General features: G+C 43.8%; 1 protein-coding gene across 4 annotated transcripts in view; it reads right to left on the reverse strand.

Moving 5' to 3' along the window:
• Positions 1 to 20,956, reverse strand: part of HIPK1 (homeodomain interacting protein kinase 1) — a 38,209-nt gene that overhangs the window by 6,470 nt on the left and 10,783 nt on the right. For 3 of the 4 annotated variants that reach the window (XM_077839014.1, XM_077839012.1, XM_077839015.1), the window contains 11 exons: positions 16,240 to 16,363; positions 12,760 to 12,879; positions 11,607 to 11,693; positions 10,562 to 10,746; positions 9,936 to 10,098; positions 8,980 to 9,202; positions 6,551 to 6,672; positions 4,566 to 4,700; positions 1,537 to 1,679; positions 1,003 to 1,185; positions 260 to 472 (listed from right to left, as the gene is read on the reverse strand). In XM_077839014.1, the coding sequence (XP_077695140.1) occupies positions 260 to 472; positions 1,003 to 1,185; positions 1,537 to 1,679; positions 4,566 to 4,700; positions 6,551 to 6,672; positions 8,980 to 9,202; positions 9,936 to 10,098; positions 10,562 to 10,746; positions 11,607 to 11,693; positions 12,760 to 12,879; positions 16,240 to 16,363 (1,698 nt within the window). The remainder of the gene's footprint in view (positions 1 to 259; positions 473 to 1,002; positions 1,186 to 1,536; positions 1,680 to 4,565; positions 4,701 to 6,550; positions 6,673 to 8,979; positions 9,203 to 9,935; positions 10,099 to 10,561; positions 10,747 to 11,606; positions 11,694 to 12,759; positions 12,880 to 16,239; positions 16,364 to 20,956) is intronic. The other variant, XM_077839013.1, reaches the window with a different exon arrangement.

Raw genomic sequence — 20,956 nt, forward strand, 5'->3', positions numbered from 1 at the left:
CTCCCCTTATCCAGAGCTTTATGGTAATTCAAGTTAGTGGAAAAGCCAAATTGCACAGCAGCTTGATGGGATGTTCCGTGCCTCACATCAGAGATTTCTCCGCACAGATTTCTTAGCCCAGCCTGACAAACCTCTCTGCATGAGTGTTTCTTTTCTAGCCTGGTACTCTTTTCCTCCCATCAGCATCCTCTTGGGGGCAAGGCTGGACGTGGGAGTGCGCAGGGCGAAATGCTATTAGCTCTAAAGCCAGACTCTCTACCTTGCAGGCTTGTATTTGCTGTCCTCCTCTTCGTCGGTATCGCTGCGGATGGTGATGACGCTGACGGGTGGGCTAGGCGTGTCTGGGATTACGATGGGCTGGTGCTGCTCCTGCACTGGAATGAGAGCATTGGAGGAGGAGGCCGCACGAAGGGGGCTGCTCCCGATCAACGAGTAGACTTGGGAAGGCATGGCCTCAAGTGCAGCGGTGGGCCTGCAGGAAGCAACAGGGCAAGACAAGGAGATTGTTCAGTGGCCAAACCACGCTGCCCACCCAGAGACAGACAGACTGTGCCAGAGCTCATCATGGCCTGGGGCCAGCAGGAAAAGAAAAGCCCCAGAGTGGACATCCTGATAGAACTCAACACCCATCAGGTCAGGAGAGAGCCAGGAAAAGTCCCAGCACACAATGACGCAGGGTTAAATGGGTGGAATTCCCCTCAGTGCAGGAGGATCTCCTCTGGTCCTCCATTGTTCAGAGCCCAGACTGCGTACTACGTAATACCTCGAGGCCCTGACAAGGGCAGGGCCCCATTCTGCTGGCAATGCACACACCCGGAGACAGTCCCTGCTCTCCAATTGCAGTGAAGATTGCCTGAGGAAGGAGTTCAGCATTCAGCCCTTAGCTGGCAGCTCACTAAAAACAGTTACAGACAGGGCCCCTATGTGAGCAAGATGCTAGCACCCTGGGATCTGCGCATCTCCCCCCAGCGTGTCGAAGGGTCAGCAGGGAGGACTCCTTACTTTGCTGTGCTCTGTGCTGGCTGTTTGTTCTTCTTTGCTGCGAGGCCGCTGCTCTGCTGCTGCCTGACAACGTGAGCAACTCCAACGTTCAGAGGCTGTGCAGTAGCTAGAGCCACGTGGTTGGTCAGTAAGGAGGGCTGCTGCATGATGCTGCTGTACTGGTTTCCATGGGCATGTGCGTTCCTAAGGGAGAGAGAGACCCAAACGCTGACTGGGCTGCAGGCACCACAGGCATGCACAGTGCAGGGCAGGAACGTGGGGAGCGGCACCCTCAGGCAGCTCTGTGGGTTTGCACTGGCTCACATTCCCACTGGATCGTCAAGGCCGGAAGTGGCTCTCTAACACACTGGTTCAAGCACTGTGACGTTTCAGATGTAGGCTGCACATTTCAATGGTACTAGCCCTAGTCCTGACAATGGTGGCACTGGCATAGGTGACATGGAAGCTGTTAATGCCGGAAACACTTACCTGCTACAAATTATGCCATCGTGTCACCGGGCTCAGAAGCACCTCTGCGTTAACACAGACCCTTACCTCCAGTCAGCTAACTGCTGGTTGCTTCCAATTGTCTCTGGAATCACAGCTGTGGGCTGAACAGAATTGTGCAGTGCAACCCCTGGAAGTTGCTGCCAGGTGGAAGGTAGCAGGATCTGTTGGGTCCCTCCAGGCCAGGCCTGCTGCAAAACAACAAACAGAAAGAGGGACTCGGCTAAGCTTCAGCTTCCAAGAATTGGGACAAAAACTCTTCCAAACAACAGAATCAGCTGTGCAGATTGTTAACTTGCAGAGATAAAGGTATACAGTTGCACTTCCTCCCATGGCCTCACTACAGGAAGAGAACAAGAAAACCAGAGAAACAAACTTCCTCAGCCAGTTTGTCCACCTTTTCTATCACAAACCGTCACCTGGGGAAGAGGATAGTGTTTAGACTGTACTGCAGAAAGAATGCCAGAAAGCGGGTAGACTACATCCACTGGGATACTAGGGGCCATTTCTGCTGACCACCTAAGAGACCATTACTGGAGAACAAGTGCATCTGGGATGGTTCTGAGGACAATAAAATGAAAGACTCTTCAATGAAGTAGTTCAATTTGGGAGCCATTTAGCCCATTCAGCAGCTGTTTCACAGAACACCTTGTTTATAGTGCTCAAACTGAGGAGAAGCAAAGGCAGCAGAAACCTCTCTGCTCCTCCGCAATCTCTTCTCCAGCAGTGGAGAGAGGAAGTGGGGTAATGGCAGAAATGCCAAATCCCTGATTCAAGCACTGTTACTGAAGTGTCTGGGCTGCATTTTCAATACGTTTTCATAGTTTACAAAAAGATTCAAACTGATTGAGGAAATGGAGCAAAATGCAGGTTTCAGTAGCCTAGATAAGTGGAGTCCAACACTGGCTTTTTGCAAATGAGTTCATCTTGCTCACATGACCCAGAAATAAAAATCTAGTTACAAATATGGACTTTCTACCACTTGGATTGAGTTGCTGAAGGAAATAAAACAGTCAAGATATTAAAAAAGGAAAAAAAAATGCATCTCTTGCTGTGTTTGTCACAGGTGAGATGCTCAAACTCCACCCACTTTCAGCTCATGAGGATACTGGATAGATTGGTAACATGCTTCTGCAGTACAGTAGCTCTATGATGTAGAGCACACATGGTTCTATTTCTTGCCGTTTAAACTGCAAAACCACAAACACATGCTGTTTTAAACAAAATATTTCTGCAAGTAACAGATCCACTTATTACAAATACTGGTTCCAACAAGAAGCCTTCAAGCAGATAACTGCCAACACCTCTGCCAACATAAGCAGAATAATAAAAAAAAGAGAAATATGTTAAAAGTCACGCCATGCGTCTTTCCAAAAGCCAACACCTGCACAAGACAAAGCAGAGAGTTTAATATAGAGCGAAATCTAACTTCCCAAGGGGAGGCAGAAATCAGGCCTTCCAAGCGACGAACTGTTTTGACAGAGGAAGGACAAAAATAGGCAAAGCTTAGCAAATGGCTATTGCAAACGTAAGTTAAGAAGCAAAGAGAGAAAAGCGTCGGAAGCACTAAAGGTGAGCAATTTGGGCTAAAGGCTCCGGGAAACCAAATGGAAATATCAAATTCTCTGGAGAAAATTTAGAATCCAGGCTATTAGTTTGAAGACAGATGGCTCTGGTCTCCTCCTGAGGTCAGGGGAGTGAAGTGCCCAAGTCCACTGCACACACATAGAAGAGCAGATCTAATTGGCCTGTTAACTCAGAAACCCAAATGCACTTTGAAAGTGTCACCAGTCACTTAATGGTGCCCATGCTCTGCTACATCCACCCCTGCCATTTTCAATGGCAACCCTTCAGCAAGCAGAACTGGAGAAGAGGTGGAAGAGAGACGATCCTTTGGGTCCTTTCTGAACAAACCACTGAGATCCACCAGAACCCACTTGCCTGCCTTTTCATCCTCCAAAAAGGGGAGCATTTAATGTTGTGGCTAGTAGCAGACACTCAAATGGCCAAGCTTAAGTCACTAGTCACAGTAAGGCCAGAGCTCCGGCTTGAGCAAAAGCCACCCCAAAACGAGTCTCCAGCTTGGGTGAAAAAAATGCTAATAAGTTATTGCCACAAAAAGACAAAATGGTTTATGTAAGAAATGGAGTGCGCTTTGAAAGACATGTGAAGACAGAAGGACTTAAAGTGCATTGTAATGTTTCCATATGCTTCACTGATCTGATTCTGGGGTTTTAAAATGACTGGCTTGTGGCATCTGCAGGGTCAATTCTGATGCAGATACCAGACAAATTCAGAGGGCAACAATTTTGAAAGCACAGATTTTAAAACCAGGTGCACCCCCTCTCACAGCCCCCGTCAATTGGACATTTAGCTTAATCAGAACTAGCCTGAGAAACTGCTGCCATCTAAAAATATAGAGCTCACCTTTAATTTCAACCACAAAATGTAGTAAGAACAAAAAGCATCTGTGGGGAGCAACATCTTTCTTTGGATGATGCAAGCTGCCAGTGATTGGTTATAGATAATGAAAGGTCAGAGAATTATTGTCAATATTCAATGAAGGTTAAGGTTTCTTGATTGCTAAAGCAATAAATTAAAAAGCACTTGCTATTATTAGAGGTTTTAACCTGATCTTAAGCACCTGAAACAGTTCTACATGCAAAGAAGCTTTAAAACAAAAAAATGCAGCTAACTTGCCAACTGGTTCAAACTCTGGCCATCCAGGTACCTGTAGCAGAGTCAGCCTAAAAGGCCTTTTTCTTTGTTTTCAACAATTAAAAGGTAAAGATAGGACAGTAAGCAAAAGACAAATAGGATTATCGCTCTTCTGAGCTTAGGAGAAGAGCTTTATAATACTAGACTAGTAAAGAGCAACAGTCAATGGATCTGGATTCTTTAGAGCCACACTAAACATCAGAGTCAGACAGTGCGTCAGCAATGTTGGGGAGGAAAACAAAAAGACATTAAGATGTAGCAAGAACACAGCCACAAGATGGCACATGCTTCCATGCCCTCTGCAAGTCTAAGTTAAAACAAAAACTCCGTTAGTGAACACAATCAAGGGAGGCAATTACCAGTACTGCAGCCGTCTGTTCTACTAGCGCTGGCCGGCCGGCTGCGCAGTTCAGAGTAAAGGGCACCGCATACTGCGGCGTGATGGTGGCTACTTGAGGATGAAGAGTTGCTACCATTAGTGGTGTACAGCTTCCCTGAAACGCAGATTAGGCAGTGAGTGAAACACACGTCCTGAGACAGGTTAACTGGGTTCAGCAATGGGGCCAGAAAGGCTCTCAACCTATTGGTACTAACAACGCTCTTCAATGTCTCACAGCAATCAAATGTATGTATTCAAACCACTACTCTCTCTGATCCTCCAGGTGGGCTAGTGTGAACAACTGGCAAACGTTCCTGAGGGGAACGCGAGGGACACAGGAACCAGCTTCACAAAACTGGTTCAAACTTTATAGTACCTTATTCTGGGTGGATCCTAGATGTGTGTATTCCAAGCCATCTCTTGTATATACTGTATTGGGCCATAATGATATATGCTGCACCACTGATGTAATACATCATGTATAATCATACACAGGCTATTTCATGTTCAGTATTCTTGGGAAAGGATGAACTAAGGAACTTTAATAATCTTAAAGTCACCAGGGTCTTTAGATTATTAAAAATTAACATCAATCATGGCGAGATTGCCAAGAAACAAACCTAATCCATAAAATCGTTTTATCTGAAGTGTTTTTTTAACTGGAGTTTGGTACTTTATCATGAAGAGAAGCAGGAATGGTCTGCTTCATGATGACTTCCTTTAAGATTATTCTGTTCATTGAATACTGTGACCTGTGCAATTATACTAAGCCAAATGCATGCATCATCAAATGCTACCTCAATTGTTTGAATTGAACAAATAAATTGCAACTTATCTCCTAAAACCGCTTCTGTAAGACTAGACCAGTCACTGTGATATACTTCCCCCAGATTTCTTGGGAGGTTACAGTTAAGAGTATGCACATTATTTCCCTATGTAACTGTCAGCAGAAACTGTGAAACTATGCAAACTAAAATTATAGTATTATCCATAAAGATGACGGATTCTTCAGTGTTCAAAAATGTTGTACGATAAAGGTGCTTTCTACTGTGTATCCATTGTCTATTTAAATAAAACACTGCTTTGTTGGAAACAGAAATAGTTTTATTTTTATGGCAGAAGACAAATAAGAGTTTAAAGTTTTTGTAAAATGACAGACTATACATTTCAAAGTTAATCAAATTCTGATAACACATTTGGAAATAAATACAATAGTGAAACACATCCACGCATGTCAAGGATGCAATTATTAAAAAAAAAAAAAAAAAAGTAATTTCATTGAATTAAAGATGGGAATCTACAACATCAATAATTCAAATCTTTACTTTTGTTTTCTGGGATCTCATTTTTCACATGGTAAATAATGCATAGAAACCAATTAATTTCCTATGGAATTTGCTGTCTGGCTTTTAAGCAGATACCTGCCTTATGTAGGAAGGTACCTCTGTCCAGACAAGAACTGAATGTTTTGAACAGCAGTTCCATCCAGAGAAAGACGGAAGTCTCAGGACACTAAATATTTACCCCATTATGGAAGGCCAAACCCCACAGTCAGTGATCATAAAGAAATACAAAACTACTCTCCTGGTTTTGTAATTGTCCTCTGCCTGCAGATTCGTAGGGCACGTCAATATTTTTATGCAAATATCAGATTCTAAAGGGACTTAGTGGAGTCCATAACAGTTCGTCCTGGCTGGCACTTGGCAGAGGAGAATTGTGAAGTGTCAAAGTAAAAAATAAGGTTCAGACTTACAATATCTCAGTAGAACCAGGTAGACTTGAGCTTGATATGAACCTATATATCACTGGGATCCAGGTCCCCGACTCCTGTTTCATTCTGAGATTTCTGTTAATAACAAAGACGATCCCCCCCTCCCTCAACAAGACATGGCTCCCATTGCAACGCGAGAACAAAGCTGGACTGTCCTTTGCACTAGGTGGAATTCCAGTTACCCCTGTTCTTACCTGTGTGAGAACTCCCGACTGGATCTGCAGCGGCTGTGCTGTTGGTGCTTGTGGTACAATCGGAACGGCATTCTCCATCCGTACTGGGAACCCAGAATGCTTTGCAGTAGCCTGAAGTCCGGCTGTTCGGAAAAGGAAGAAGCCATCATTAAGCCCATTTCTTTATTATTCAAATGTTTTTTCAGACTAATTCCTGCCAACCAAATCAAGATGAACAGAAGACACCGTCACGGTTACAGCCTCAGCCATCAGGGAAAGGGGAGCCCTTCCCACAGGGGCACAGAAATGGTGCACCTTACGCTAGAGAGTGGGGTTCCCTTTGTCCAGCAGCAACCTGCTCCCCACTGCGAAAGACAAGATCAGGGTATTCGTACCCACACATGGCCACTTGCGCCTCCTGTAAGGCATTGCTGGAAATTAGTGCTGGTAACAGTGTTGTACTTTCTGTCTTGATTTTTGCAACACGGACACCTGTTCAGTGAGAACTGGTCTGAGACTATTGCTACCTATTTAATTTAGGTCACTGAAAAGCCATGAGATAGGAACACTTTCAGACTCTGCTGGCGAGGGCAGAACTTGAATCCAACCACCACCCAGTTTAAGGCCATATTTAAATGGAAACAGACAAACAAGAATAGTTTCTGGAGTTCTGAAGTCTTTATGTACTGTACTTGGGAACACACCCCCTCCAGCCACCCATTAAAAAATTATCAATCACTCCCAACATACAGGAAACACTACCGGAAACACTTTCTGAACAATTACAGTCACAACTAAGCCAAACCATACATCTACTAGTGTCTGCAAGGTGCTGCCCCCTCCAGGAGAAGAGAAATTCTTTTCTGGGGCACATGGGGAAATGATCCAGTGTCACTGGGTCATGATGCCCTGCCCTTCTATTTCCTTTTTACAGTAACTGAAATCCTTGTGTGAATGAAAATACCTTGTCCACACTGAGTTTTGTTCCCTGTCTGCTCTTTGAAAGGTTCATCTACTCCTGCAAAAGTGGGACCTATAATTCAGCCCCACTGGTACTCCTCCACCATTACAACTCTCATTTTCGACAGTCTAAACAAAGCTTAACTTTACAAGTAGTACTTAAATGGAATGTTTCAGATCAGTTTGGCACCTACATTCTCCCTCAAAAGACCTTGGTTTGGCTTCACTGTCTGTGGACTTCCTAGCCTTCGGAAGCATTTGGCACTAGATGGGCCTTTCAGAGATGGCAGGCGTGTAGCTGGAGTTATCAGACAGAACCCACCAATAAAGCCCTGGCTAATGAACAATTACGGTCTCTGCAAGCCCCTAAAATTCTCAAGATAGCACTGGAGAATTTGTTAAAGCTTAGGTCCATTCAAGCTTGTCATTTGCATACAAGCCAGCCAAATGCACTCCCCTCAAATCACATCTGGAGGGGAACACAGTCAAACACTTCTAACATTACCATGCTACCTAAAAACAAGTACAACCCGCATACTGCAGCCATTGCGCCCTGCACTTGTTCTATCAAGATTTTTTGCTTCATTCATAACCTACCATATTAGCACAAGCCAGATACAAATGGAGAAGCTTTCACAGTCAGCAGCTGCATTTCTTACTCTGTGTAGCTTTATCTATTTGCAATTAGCATTCTTTTACTTCTTGCCACCAAGCTGCACAACTTTGTATTAACACTTGTGAACTGAGATTCCAAGAGTCCATATTCAGTCTAGAAATTTAAGGGAATCACTGGTCAGGATGAAAATTTTAGTTGCGATAGCACCTGTGTATATTCCAAGCTTTTTCTAATCCTTGAGTGTCTCTCCAAATGCTCTTGGTGCCAAGAAACCAAAGCCTAGAAGTAAATTTTTGCTCCACTATGAAAATTAACCTGGTTATAGCCCCCGCAATAACAGATTCACAGACAAGATTCAGGAGGGATTTCTATTCTAGGCCTGACTTTCAGACACTTAAACCTCTAGAAAAATCCCCTTTTCATCAAAACTCTCTCATTCTGGTTCTTAATGGGAAGTACACTGTGCTCATGTGCAAGCCTGACCACTCAAAGGTCAAGCAGAACATTATGAGCGTTGAGGTGCTGTTCAGGGAATGAGAAACATTTCAGAGGCTTTCTTAAGTCTCACATGGGTCAAACTTCTCCTATAGTCCTGAGGAATGTTGTTGTGTTACATTCGGGGGAAAAAAATGGCTGAGCAATAAAGTGAGCGAAGATTGCCTCGTAGGCAGGTATGTTCTCCTCGCCTGTCCAAGCGTGTCCTGGGAGAGGAGAACCGGACATACATATACACCTGGGCTGATTTCAATGGTTTCAGAGTCACATGTGAGAGCACAGAGTGATCTCCTGGAGTTTCTCTACTTGGCCCAAATCACAAGGTTTTATTTTAATTTGGCTGAAACTCCAGTAGAATGCAACAGGTTTTTCCACTTACTTTGAAAAGCAGGGGGACAAACAATGAATGTTTGCTGGAATGGATCAGTCTGCGTGCAGATCTGGGTGGTTCCAGGCTGTAAGGAAACACTCTGTTGTGCTACGCCCGCAACTGGGGCTGCAGATGATGGGTACAGGGCAGACTGATAGTTTAGCAGCGAGACATCCGAGTTTGCCAGGGAAAGAGTAGCAGCGGCAGTAGAGTTAGAAGCCAAGACACTGGCCTAGAAAACAAAACATTACAAATGGGCATATTTGTGTTATGTACCCTATATCCCAGGAACAAACTACTGCAGGTAGCAGAGCCCTGGCATGAAGTGACATCAGCTAAAGAATTAAAATAAAGGTAATGGAGAAAATAGACCTGAGAAAAGTTGTATTCGAACCTGCTTTCTATTTTTTGCATTTCATGCCTCTGGACTGACAGGCCAATAAAATCAAAGTAACAGAGCAGAGAAACTTTGTGTCAGTTTGGCCATGCCAACTATATGGAAAATGAAATTGCAAAGGCAGCCTACACATTCTGAAAAGTATCTTCAAAAATAAGCAACTCTGCTAGGTGGGGAGGCGATGAGTCAGCTGTTGTTGAACTAGTCTGCACTACCCCCTAGCTTGGGTGTATGTCTTAATAGGTCTGCCCCATCTCTAATTTCTATAGCCTTATGAGCGGAGGAAAAAATTCTGAATTGAGATGTTATCTAAGGAATTTTAACACATCACTGAAAATACCATTTGTGTAGAACGTGTCTAAATTCATACGTAGCAACAACACTTGAACACTAAAACTCAGAACTTGTTCTCATATGACAGCAACACCGTTCTATTCATTTAGGGGCAAGTTCTGCTTAGCTACATTACGTGGAAATGAAAAATATCTGATTTCAGTGGAGTTACTTTGCAGAGCAGGATTTGGCCCACAGCATCAAAAACATTTCCCAAACCTAAAGACTCACATACCTGATTGTGCACTGTATTGAGCTGGTTGTTGAAGCTCATTGTTAGGTTTGTGCTTGTGTTAGGAGCTACATGTGTTGTGAATGGGCTCTTTATTTGGTTAATTGTATCATACATATTAACTCTTCGCTTGCAGATCTCCATATTCTGAAAACAGGACTTCACACTGAAATAGAATGAGTGGGGGAAGCATTAGACATACAATACCAGTATATACAGTATATGCTCCATTGTAAGCAGTGGATTCAAGAGAAGGAAGGGATTTACATAGCTCTTAGAATACTGTTTTACATGTGCATGTATATGCCTTTAACTTTACAGCAACAAAACGTCAAAGATCTGGCAAAACTAAATAATACAGCCTCTAACCAGTAGAGAAAAATATTTATGTGAACCAAAAAAAAAAAAAAAAAAGTCACCTGGATAAGCTTCCTGCTGTGTCTCATGAATTGGGAGAACACAAATTCAGTCTAAGTAACTAAATTGGAAAAAAAAAAGAAGCCCCCGAAAATATTCCTTTTTAATTAGCAGATTAGACAGACATGCCAGGACAACAGAGGTATGCTGTTCTATGTCATGCTGAGAAATCAATCTAGAACAATGCAAAAACCAAAGTGGCACCAACTCACTGGTTGCTATGTGGGAAATCCAGTAGATGGGTCATTGTAACAAATGAATGGTTTAAAGTCTTCAGCGGAGTAATTCTCTTATCTGCATCAATCGTCAACATTTTCTTTAACAAATCAATGTACTCCCTTCGGTCAGCCTTCTCTGCCAACATGTCTGTCCCTTCCAAGTCCGTAGACATATTCACCTTGGAAAAAAGAAATGAGAACAGTTAGTGCCAATGGAAAATTAATCACGGCTATACAAATCAGTAATTCCATAGCCTATGAAAGTGCCAATAACCAATGCTGGTCCTTAAAAGCCTTCACTTTAGGGTCTCTCCTTCCCCAGTCTACATTCACTAATCCAGAGAAATCTGAATCTAACTTATGCACAGAATTTTTTGTCAATATTTAGTTGGTGTGCTGAGGTGAAAATCAACTGGGCTTGATTCTCCACTGCCTTGCAGATGTGTCATCCTATGCAAAGGGAATGCTAAAGGTAGCCTTTAACAGTTTCCCTAATTAAGATTCAGACAGCTTTGAATGTGCACTCAGGGACTTTTTTGGCAGAAAATTGTGAGCTGTTACACCTCTGTGCGTCTCCACTAGCCTTCTCCTGAAGGCTTTACTACCATCTCGAACAGGGCGGTTCCACTTGTGTGGACAAGGCATCAGCATTTTAACCTTCTAAGCCCCTTCTCGAGCCGGGAGAAGCACCATCGGTGCTTTGCCAGCACCGTACTCTCACCATCGCTGCCACTGGCAGAGTGGGACCAGCCCTCACAATGGGCGGGAGACGACAAGCAGAGTCGGGACTTGTGAGCCACAGCAGTCTCTTCCCGATAATCCCCTTTATATTGTACATGTGAGTTTCTCAAATGGCATCATCGTCAGAGCTGGCACTGGGCGTAAGCAGAGTAAACAATCGTGTAGGGCCCCAAGCAGCTGAAGTTTTATTAGTATGTGTCGGGGGGTGGGGGAAGAGAGAATATCCCTGCTTAGTGCCCCCAATGGCCTAGCACAGCCTCTAGTCATCATTCATTTTCCAACAGCCTCCTCTGCTCACCTGCGCCATGTCATCCAAACAGTTGAATATATATTTCCGAGCTTCTTTTGATTTTATTCCTGTCTCCAACTCATGTTCTTCTGGGGTCTATAAAATAAAACATTTGTTCAGAGCAGCTGGAGCCTGGTGTTCATATTTGATTGAAATAAAAACAAAGGAAAGCCAATGACCAAAACTTCGGGCCGTATAATCATTCTGCCTATTTTAGAGGGCAAACACAATAAACCATTTGCAAGTAGGTCAGGAGTAAACAGTCACCAGCTCCCTGCTCCGTGACCCTTTGGGAGCAACTCACTGCAAAACTGAAATACTGGCTTGGAGGAGAATGGGGCCAAACCTGAGCCGACTATTGGTCAAGGACAGACTCCAACGCTGCCTCATGTTCCACCATGAAGAGTTCTACCAAAGCGAACGCCAGATTCTGAGACGGTATTTGAGAGCAGTGGAAGCAGGAGTATTTAGGATATAGGCAAAAGCCAAACTGAGACATTTTAAAGTGAACTCTAAGGGGGAAGAGATGGCCCTCTCACCTCCTTTGCTTCTATGATCTAAAGGAGGCCTGGGAGTTTATTCCCCAGAACCAGGGTGTGGGTTTTTGCCCTTTTGTGTTTTGCTTGTTTATTTAGAAACATCAATAATATCACGTATTCTCCTTCAGTTCTGTTGGGGGAACTCTGGGGAGGACTCTAGAACTAGAGTAGATTTTCCAAACTCTCACCAAGTGCGTGTCTGTTCTGAATCTTTCACAAAGAAAGCCTGTTTCTCCCAAGAGCTCGCCAGGAGTTTCTTAAGTTAGGCTACTGAAGGCTTTTAACAAAAACAAACTACCATGAAATACACTTCAGTTCACTCCTAACACTGCTCAGCAGCTGAAGTAGGTCATCTCTGATAAGCAGACTGAGCAGTCATAATAAATGGCCATTATCACACACGTTTTGCGGTCAATATCACTCTCGCTTGCTATTGGTAGACACCCGCTAGGGTTTTGTCCAGTTTCTAAAAGGAAATGTACAAATCAACTACATCTGAATGATATTTACAACCTAATCTTTACCCAGGGTACTTCACGGCATATTAAAATCACGTAACAATGAGATCTGGATCAGGTCCGTGACGGACAAAACAGATTTTGAAGTTAAAGAGAGAGACAAACCTTTAGCCTCCATAGTGGGTATCCCAAGTTTGGATCTCTGTTAAAAAACCTGCTTGTTTTCGTTCCTGCACTCAGAAGATACTCTGCTGGAAGGCCTTGGGTTTGTGAAATATAACGAATCTGTAAAGAAAAAAAAAATTAAAGACGCCAACAAACTGGACTGATAACTAAATCTAGTACAGCAAAATACTGAGGTTCTACCAACTTTGTTAATAATGAATAGGAAATAGGCTCTAAATACAATTCTAAAAGTTCCATTTTTTTAAAATATAGGCTGTCTGAATAACTGAAACGTCATAATACAAAACAAAAGATGCAATTCTCAAGTATTTACAAACACATTTAACTGGTTCTATCTAATTTTCTGCAGAGATTTTAGGTATTGGTAAATGCTAATGTGCCTCTCTGCCTTTTTTACTGAAATTTTCTTGGCCCAAAGCTGTTTTAGCAGACTGAGAATAAGCTATTTATAAGAAGGGAAAGTATGGGGGAAATGCAGCACTCCCCAATGTAATCACTAAACATTTTTAAAGAGGAGTGAAGGGTTTTAAAAATGTTACCAAATATGTATTATTTAAATATATAATTATCAGAAAAGATATAGGTATCTGAGTGATGCAGTTGGGTGTGGGCATATCCATCCTTGAATGTGTTGCTCACGAAGGGTCCAGTGGCAAAGCACCACTGACTTCAAAAGTGCGAGTTTAGATTCATAAAGCATGTAGATCCCCTGTATCCTTTAAGGCATCAATATTTGGAGTAAAAAAACCAAATAAATAACCCTCCCCCCAGAAAAATGTATAGAACATGTTTAAAAAACACTGACTACAGTATCAGTAACACAGCAATATGCTACACTACAAAGTACAAAACTGTCCTTAAAAGAAAAAAGACACGCCCTTATAAAGCAGAGGAATAATTTTACATATCAACACATTTTCTCAAATCTTCCCCCAAGTTTTGTGGTCTAAATTGCTAATACTATCTGCTCCGCAAGTTTCAGTGTGAGAAACGATACAATTTGTTAGGACAAGAAAAAAGATCAGTTTCTTGAAAGTATCTTTAAAAAAAAAAAAAAAGAAAGAAACCAGTGAACATGTAACCCACTTGTGGAAGTGCAGGACTGGAAACACGGGCTGAAGGCAGTTAGGCACTGTAGATACTGATACCATAGTCTGTAGCCCAAATTACTGTATGTAGTTCTGCCAGCACACTGGCTATTCCAGTATTAGGCGCTTCCTGAGCAGCTGAACTGTCATAAATATAAAGGGAAGGGTAAACCCCTTTGAAATCCCTCCTGGCCAGGGGAAAGCTCCTCTCACCTGTAAAGGGTTAAGAAGCTAAAGGTAACCTCGCTGGCACCTGACCAAAATGACCAATGAGGAGACAAGATACTTTCAAAAGCTGGGAGGAGGGAGAGAAACAAAGGGTCTGTGTGTCTGTCTATATGCTGGTTTCTGCCGGGGATAGACCAGGAATGGAGTCTTAGAACTTTTAGTAAGTAATCTAGCTAGGTATGTGTTAGATTATGATTTCTTTAAATGGCTGAGAAAAGAATTGTGCTGAATAGAATAACTATTTCTGTCTGTGTATCTTTTTTGTAACTTAAGGTTTTGCCTAGAGGGGTTCTCTATGTTTTTGAATCTAATTACCCTGTAAGATATCTACCATCCTGATTTTACAGGGGGGATTTCTTTATTTCTATTTACTTCTATTTTTATTAAAAGTCTTCTTGTAAGAAAACTGAATGCTTTTTCATTGTTCTCAGATCCAAGGGTTTGGGTCTGTGGTCACCTATGCAAATTGGTGAGGCTTTTTATCCAACATTTCCCAGGAAACGGGGGGTGCAAGTGTTGGGAGGATTGTTCATTGTTCTTAAGATCCAAGGGTCTGGGTCCGTAGTCACCTAGGCAAATTGGTGAGGCTTTTTACCAAACCTTGTCCAGGAAGTGGGGTGCAAGATTTTGGGAAGTATTTTGGGGGGAAAGACGCGTCCAAACAGCTCTTCCCCAGTAACCAGTATTAGTTTGGTGGTGGTAGCAGCCAATCCAAGGACAACGGGTGGAATATTTTGTACCTTGGAAGTTTTGACCTAAGCTGGTAAAGATAAGCTTGGGAGGTTTTTCATGCAGGTCCCCACATCTGTACCCTAGAGTTCAGAGTGAGGGAGGAACCTTGACATGAACATTCACAGGGCACTAGATAGGTTACTAAATTGGTGTTGCTTGTGAACCAAGATGAATTTGTGGCCTAGCTTTTCATTTCTAGCAATCTGGGTTCAAACTGACCAGTGTTTATATTCTTCATACTTAAGCAACAAAATTTTCAGTAGTACAATTAAGAAATAACTTCCAACAAACATCATCCACTAGATGCTGAGCAATAAAAACTGGAGTCCAAATTAGTTACAATGGCCTCATTATTGTACAGCAGATTGCCTCCTGCAAGGCCAAGGTTGCTTAACAAGGCCAAGCCAGGTGCTCATTTCCAGAGATGCCTCCTCCAAATCTTGACTGGGCCTGCATTTACTGCTGCAGTTCAGGTAAAAACAAACATCTTCACTACAGACATCAAACTCAACCACATGAAGTCAGAGTACGGGCTACCCCAAGTTTCTGGAGGATTACAGAACTCTATACTAAGCAATGAGAACCCGACCTTCGTCCCCACCCACCTACACACTGAGATAAGATTCGCAGAAGTACATGAACCTTACCGTAGAAGGAAACCACCATGCCATACTTTAGTTATTTCTAACTCAGCCTGCTCACTAATGTACCACTGCATTTCCTCTGGAAATTTACGGTGACAAAGAGACACTACAAGCTAATTTGAGAGGGTCTTTTCACAGAGAAAAATATACCAGACACTGTTAAATGGTAATACCACAAAACAAACCATGTGATGGAAAAGCTGTACTTGGAAAAGCATTGTTCTATTTAGGTTTGTTGCTCTTCTATGGACAGGCTAACAGCCAGGTAATACTGCTACCCTCCACATATGCGCACTGTACTTCACAGCCTGCAGAGACTGCATTTGGGACATGCTCGGTGTTGGAGACCAGAGCTTCTGTAGGAATTAACATGACAGGAAATGCATGGCAGGCCACCCTGGGACCACTACTCCTGTAGCTAATTTGTCCCTCTTGAACCGCAGGGTGCTGTGCACAGCCAGGACTGAGACACTGCATTTCAGTTGTGCCAGAATGGGAACTGCAAGTTGTATATTAAACAGTAGTGAGACACACACAGGACCTCTGCGTTCTCTATTCAAAGGCAAAGTGGGAGGCAGGGCACAAATGGGAAGCAGCCTCAGTTATCACAGATAGAAAGAGAATTGGATCAAAGCAGGAAAGGAGTTGAAGACCAAATCAGAGCAGAATTTGAATGAGTACTTCAGTTTCACAGGGTTTATAAAAAAAAAAAAAAAAGCTCCTTCTGACTGTACAAGCACCACCCCGTACGCACGATATGCTCTTACCTGATCGTATTCTGAAGCTCCTGGGTACAGAGGCCAACCCAGGAACAGCTCAGCTATCACACAGCCTAGGGACCACATGTCAATAGCTTCACAGAATGGTAAACCCAGGATGATTTCAGGAGCTCTGCAAAACAAGATTAAAACGTTCAGCCTGGCACAGAAAGCAAATGGTGCCTATTTACATATTATTCAAGCACCTTGTACAGCACAGCAGAGCTCCCCAGAGATGCTTCCCTGTAACGTTAAAAGTGGCTGCCCGTAAAGGTGCAGCATTTCTCGCTAGCCTAATAGTGTCTGTGTCATCCTCATTTAGGAGCACTGATTATTTTTCCTTTTCAGCCACAGTAAATCAACAGTGCAGTCTTCTAGCCCAAGAGGAAAGGACTCAACAGTCCAGAGACATTTCATACCAATGCAAAATACCCTATACTACAGCCCCCCTGTAAATGGCAAGTATGTTGCTAGCTGATTTAGTCACATGACAGGGCATACAGAGCTTGGGGTGACCCGTAGCCATCACACAACCCACCCCTAGCATGTCCCCACAGGCATGTCAGACAGCAGCCTGGCATTGTGTGGGTAAATCCTATCGGGTGATGCTCCCTCAGCTCAGCTAATCAGCAGCAAAGGAGTCTAGATAGGTTCAGAAGGTTCACAAGGGCTTTGTCTGCGTTCACCTGGAAAAAGAGAGTGGTCTGCAGACCCAAGCCAAGGCACTTTGCAGAGAGAAGAGTGCCACTTTGTTTACACTGCTTAGTGTTTATATAGGGTTTATTTGGGACATCTCAGGCTTAAGGTGGATGAAGAGAACATAGCCAGACACTGTGATGGTCAGTGTTTTGCCACATTATTTTATGGGATTTGGGGCAACAGAACCTCACCAAGCATAAAAACCCCTGCCCAGCCTCTCTCAGAGAGATTATGAACAAAACAATGTGCTGCTTTTAAATCTCAAACCCCGGAGAGGATTTTTTCTGCATAACCCATCTGGACAGAAATGTTGCAGGAGATGATCTTTTAGCACAGCTATCCCTTTGCCTCACACACACAGCTGTGAAACAAACACCTGCAGTTCTGCCTGCTCATAGATTGAATTCTACCCTTGTATTTACATATGGTGTAAATACAAGGGCTCATGGGAGCAGGTACAGGAATTCACTCCAGAAAGTACAGGAAACACTGGAACTTCCGTTTTCCGAGGAATAACCAATTCCATTGTGACCCCAATGTGGGGGGAGGAGAGAAACATCCCAAACACTGGTCTATGCTGCTTTCTGGGCAGGTCTTGGGCAGTAGATCCTAACACTTGTGTGTAATTTCTCATGTGGCAAACACACATCAAGAAAGAAATATATTGCATAATCATCCCAGTTAAAGCAGCTCTGAAACTGGTTATCTTGCTTTACAGTTTTGGACTCTGTACTGGTATGAGGAATAAGATCTCTCCATCACATGGCATTCGGCAGCAGGACACCGAAAAGCCCATCGTAATCCCCTTTTCCATCTGACCATTCACCTGGCTGTGCATGGTAAGGAATGATTCCCAGGTAACTGTAACACGGATGCCGTACATCTACCAAAGTCAATGGACTTCTCACAGCTGACATGCAAGTCATCAGGGAATGAGGCAAGTGCCACCTGACATGTTACCTCAGCTAACTGTTCCCCCCAACCTCCCCGCTGCACTCCAGTGGCAGGGCAGTCGCACTGATTCAGTAGCTGCTGCTTTAATACAAGCAGTTCTCTTACGCGGGTGAACCCTTTTAATTAGCCCAGCCCCCTAGAAATCAAACGGTGGCAATTAGGCTTTTATTCCGACTATCAGAGTAATACAGTGAGCCAGGGATATCTGTCAGGAATTGCTCCCATTCAGTGTTACTATGCTGCTTCATTTTAGTCCCCCGCACTATCCTTGAGAGAGTATGTGAGTGAGAGTTCACTTTCTCAGCTAGGTCTGGGAGGGATTTATTACCTACAAACATATGTAACATTATGCAAACATGTCCAAAATGGAATGAAAATGTTTAGCCAGAAAATCAGCACACGAATATGAAAGAACTGTACTGAGACAAGTCGGTTTGTTTAGCAGCCCAAAAGGATACTGCTGAAGAGTTGGATACACCTGTTAATGAGCCCTGCTTAGTCATTTAATCAGGATTCCCAACTCCAGGTGCCATTATTCCAACATGTCAAGGCATCCTTGCTCAGCAGGTGTTGCCAGTTAGCAGGCAGGACCTAAGTCTGCTGCCTCTTCCTGTGTGGAACGCCCAGCCAAGTCCATGGGAGTTTAACAGATCTAACCGCTCACAGGACACAATGGAAGTGGCCTGGGGTAGAAGAGACCACAGCGCAATCTTGTTCAAACCTGCATGAACATGTATGGCCTGACTCAGATGGAACGGACTGTAAATGGCTATGGATAGTGGAAGTGGAATTATTCCTTTGTCCTGTGTGCACATCCAGGGACAGTCTTGCAGTGTCAAAGACGCTCCTAGCCCTGAGCAGTTTATACTCTAAACAGATTACCTTCTCATGAGGCCTCAGTTTTCACATTGGCTCAAGACACAGCTGGTATGCAACAGCCATCAGCCTCCTTCACATCAGCTTTTAGAATGGGGTTGCTAATGACAGCAGTTAGCAGTACTATTATTAGTGACCACTGAAAGTGGTGTTGAAACAGAACAGCAGCCAGATGTCTCCTTTACAGCTGGACTGTCTAGGATTAAATTTGCAGTGTTGTAGCCACACCGGTTCCAGGATATTAGAGACAAGGTGGGTGAGGTAATATATTTTACTGGACTAACTTCTTCAGACCAGAAGAGTCCATGTAGCTCAAAAGCTTGTCTCTTTCACTAACAGAAATTGATCCAAAGGCACCACCCACCTGATCTCTCTAGGATTAAATTATTAATCTGCACTCTTGGAAACTCTTTATGAGGTAGAAAATGACAACTGACAGAATTCCTCCTCTGAGTAGCAGATTGTTACATTCTGATTTCCAGGGCCAGCAAGTACCCCCAGCCAGCCTTAGGGAAGGTTACCACAAAACTCAGATTCTTCCACTACCACCAGCACGTTTCAAAAGGAGTGGTCTTTGTGGAGAGGGCACCTCCCCTTGATCACGTCCCTCTTACTTGCAGAGAGCAAGCATTAATCTCCGGCTCATGCCATTGCAATAGCGATACCACAAAGTCACGCAGGAGCCGAGTTAGTTTAAGAGGTGGAGAAAGTCAGACTTCTGGTGGCAGGGCAGGGCCCAGTGTAGAGCTAAGGAACAGATGGTACTGCACAACGGAGGCTCCTCTGATCAACATACAATACAGTAGTGGTAGGTTACAAGACAGGCCTAAGCACATCTGCATCGCTGAACAGGTGGGATAAGACTACTGAATCTTCCTCACTACTGCGGTTGCCCTGTATTTCCACCAAACGACTGCCTCTGTAAGAAGAGTCTTCTCTTGACAATGAGGATAGTGGTATAAATACCCTCCCCCGCTCTCTCGAGGTAGCAATGGCCCATACTCACCACACTAGCTGTTATAGGCAATAAGATGCATAGAACTGGAAAGAGCTGTCCCTTCTCCTGGAGTTGATCACTGTGAACATGTCTTATCCGAGCAGCTTAAATTGTCTGACTCATCTGCTGATAATGTGACTCCCCTACTAGGCATCAATGACATCTGAAAACATTGTGTGTGGCCCGACATTCGTATGCCCCCTTCCGTCAGGATTTGCCTCAGTCTGACCAGCACTGCAGAGCTGACAGTAATACCAAAGCGGAGCATGAGCCAGCCCAAGCACACCTCTGCCTAGGAGCAGGTACCTCACAACCAGTATAGGGAAAGCAATTGCACATTCTGTGCATTTTAAATCCTGGCCTGACAAAGTCCACGTCAAATCTCTGCTGGAAATATGGCTCCAGCAGCGTCATCCAACTAGGCAAGCTGTCCATGAGCCAGGAATGCAATGAGGCAGAACAGAATCCAGAGGTTGTTTCCCTTGCTCACATTTCACCTCCCATGGCCATATCCTGTTCTGGAACAGCAACCCAAGGGTGCTAGCCTCTCTCCAACTGCTGCCAGCGCTTGATACCACAGTGAATGGTGCAAAAATCACCACAGTGCACCTATTGTGGACTCCCTCTCCCCCACAAAACCCCACTGGGTGGATTTAACCAGTCCAGATTCAATGACAAGAAGCACATTATTATGAAACTACGCTTCTCTTGTTGTGAAAAAATTCATGCAGTTCAGAGCCATGAGTACTGGAGGGACAATTCAGCTCACCCCCCTCACCACAATTTAGATCCAAGTGGGTGACAGAATTAGACACAGAACAGTACAGCATCTGGAAATGGCCCACCTTGATTATCACTACAAAAGGTCCCTCCCCGCTGGTAACAGCTCACCTTAAGTGATCGGTCTCCTCACAGTGTGTATTGTAACACCCATTGTTTCATGTTCTCTGTGTATATAAAATCTCCCCCCTGTATTTTCCACTGAATGCATCCGATGAAGTGAGCTGTAGCTCATGAAAGCTTATGCTCAAATAAATTGGTTAGTCTCTAAGGTGCCACAAGTCCTCCTGTTCTTTTTGCGAATACAGACTAACACGGCTGCTACTCTGAAATCTTCCATTCTGTTACTGTACAATTAAAGCCCACGCTACACTCACTACAGCAGCTGGCTAGGAGTCAAAGTGTTGGCTCCTAAATTCA

This window comes from Eretmochelys imbricata, chromosome 21 (assembly GCF_965152235.1).
Source record: "Eretmochelys imbricata isolate rEreImb1 chromosome 21, rEreImb1.hap1, whole genome shotgun sequence".
NCBI classification, from domain to species: Eukaryota; Metazoa; Chordata; order Testudines; family Cheloniidae; genus Eretmochelys; species Eretmochelys imbricata.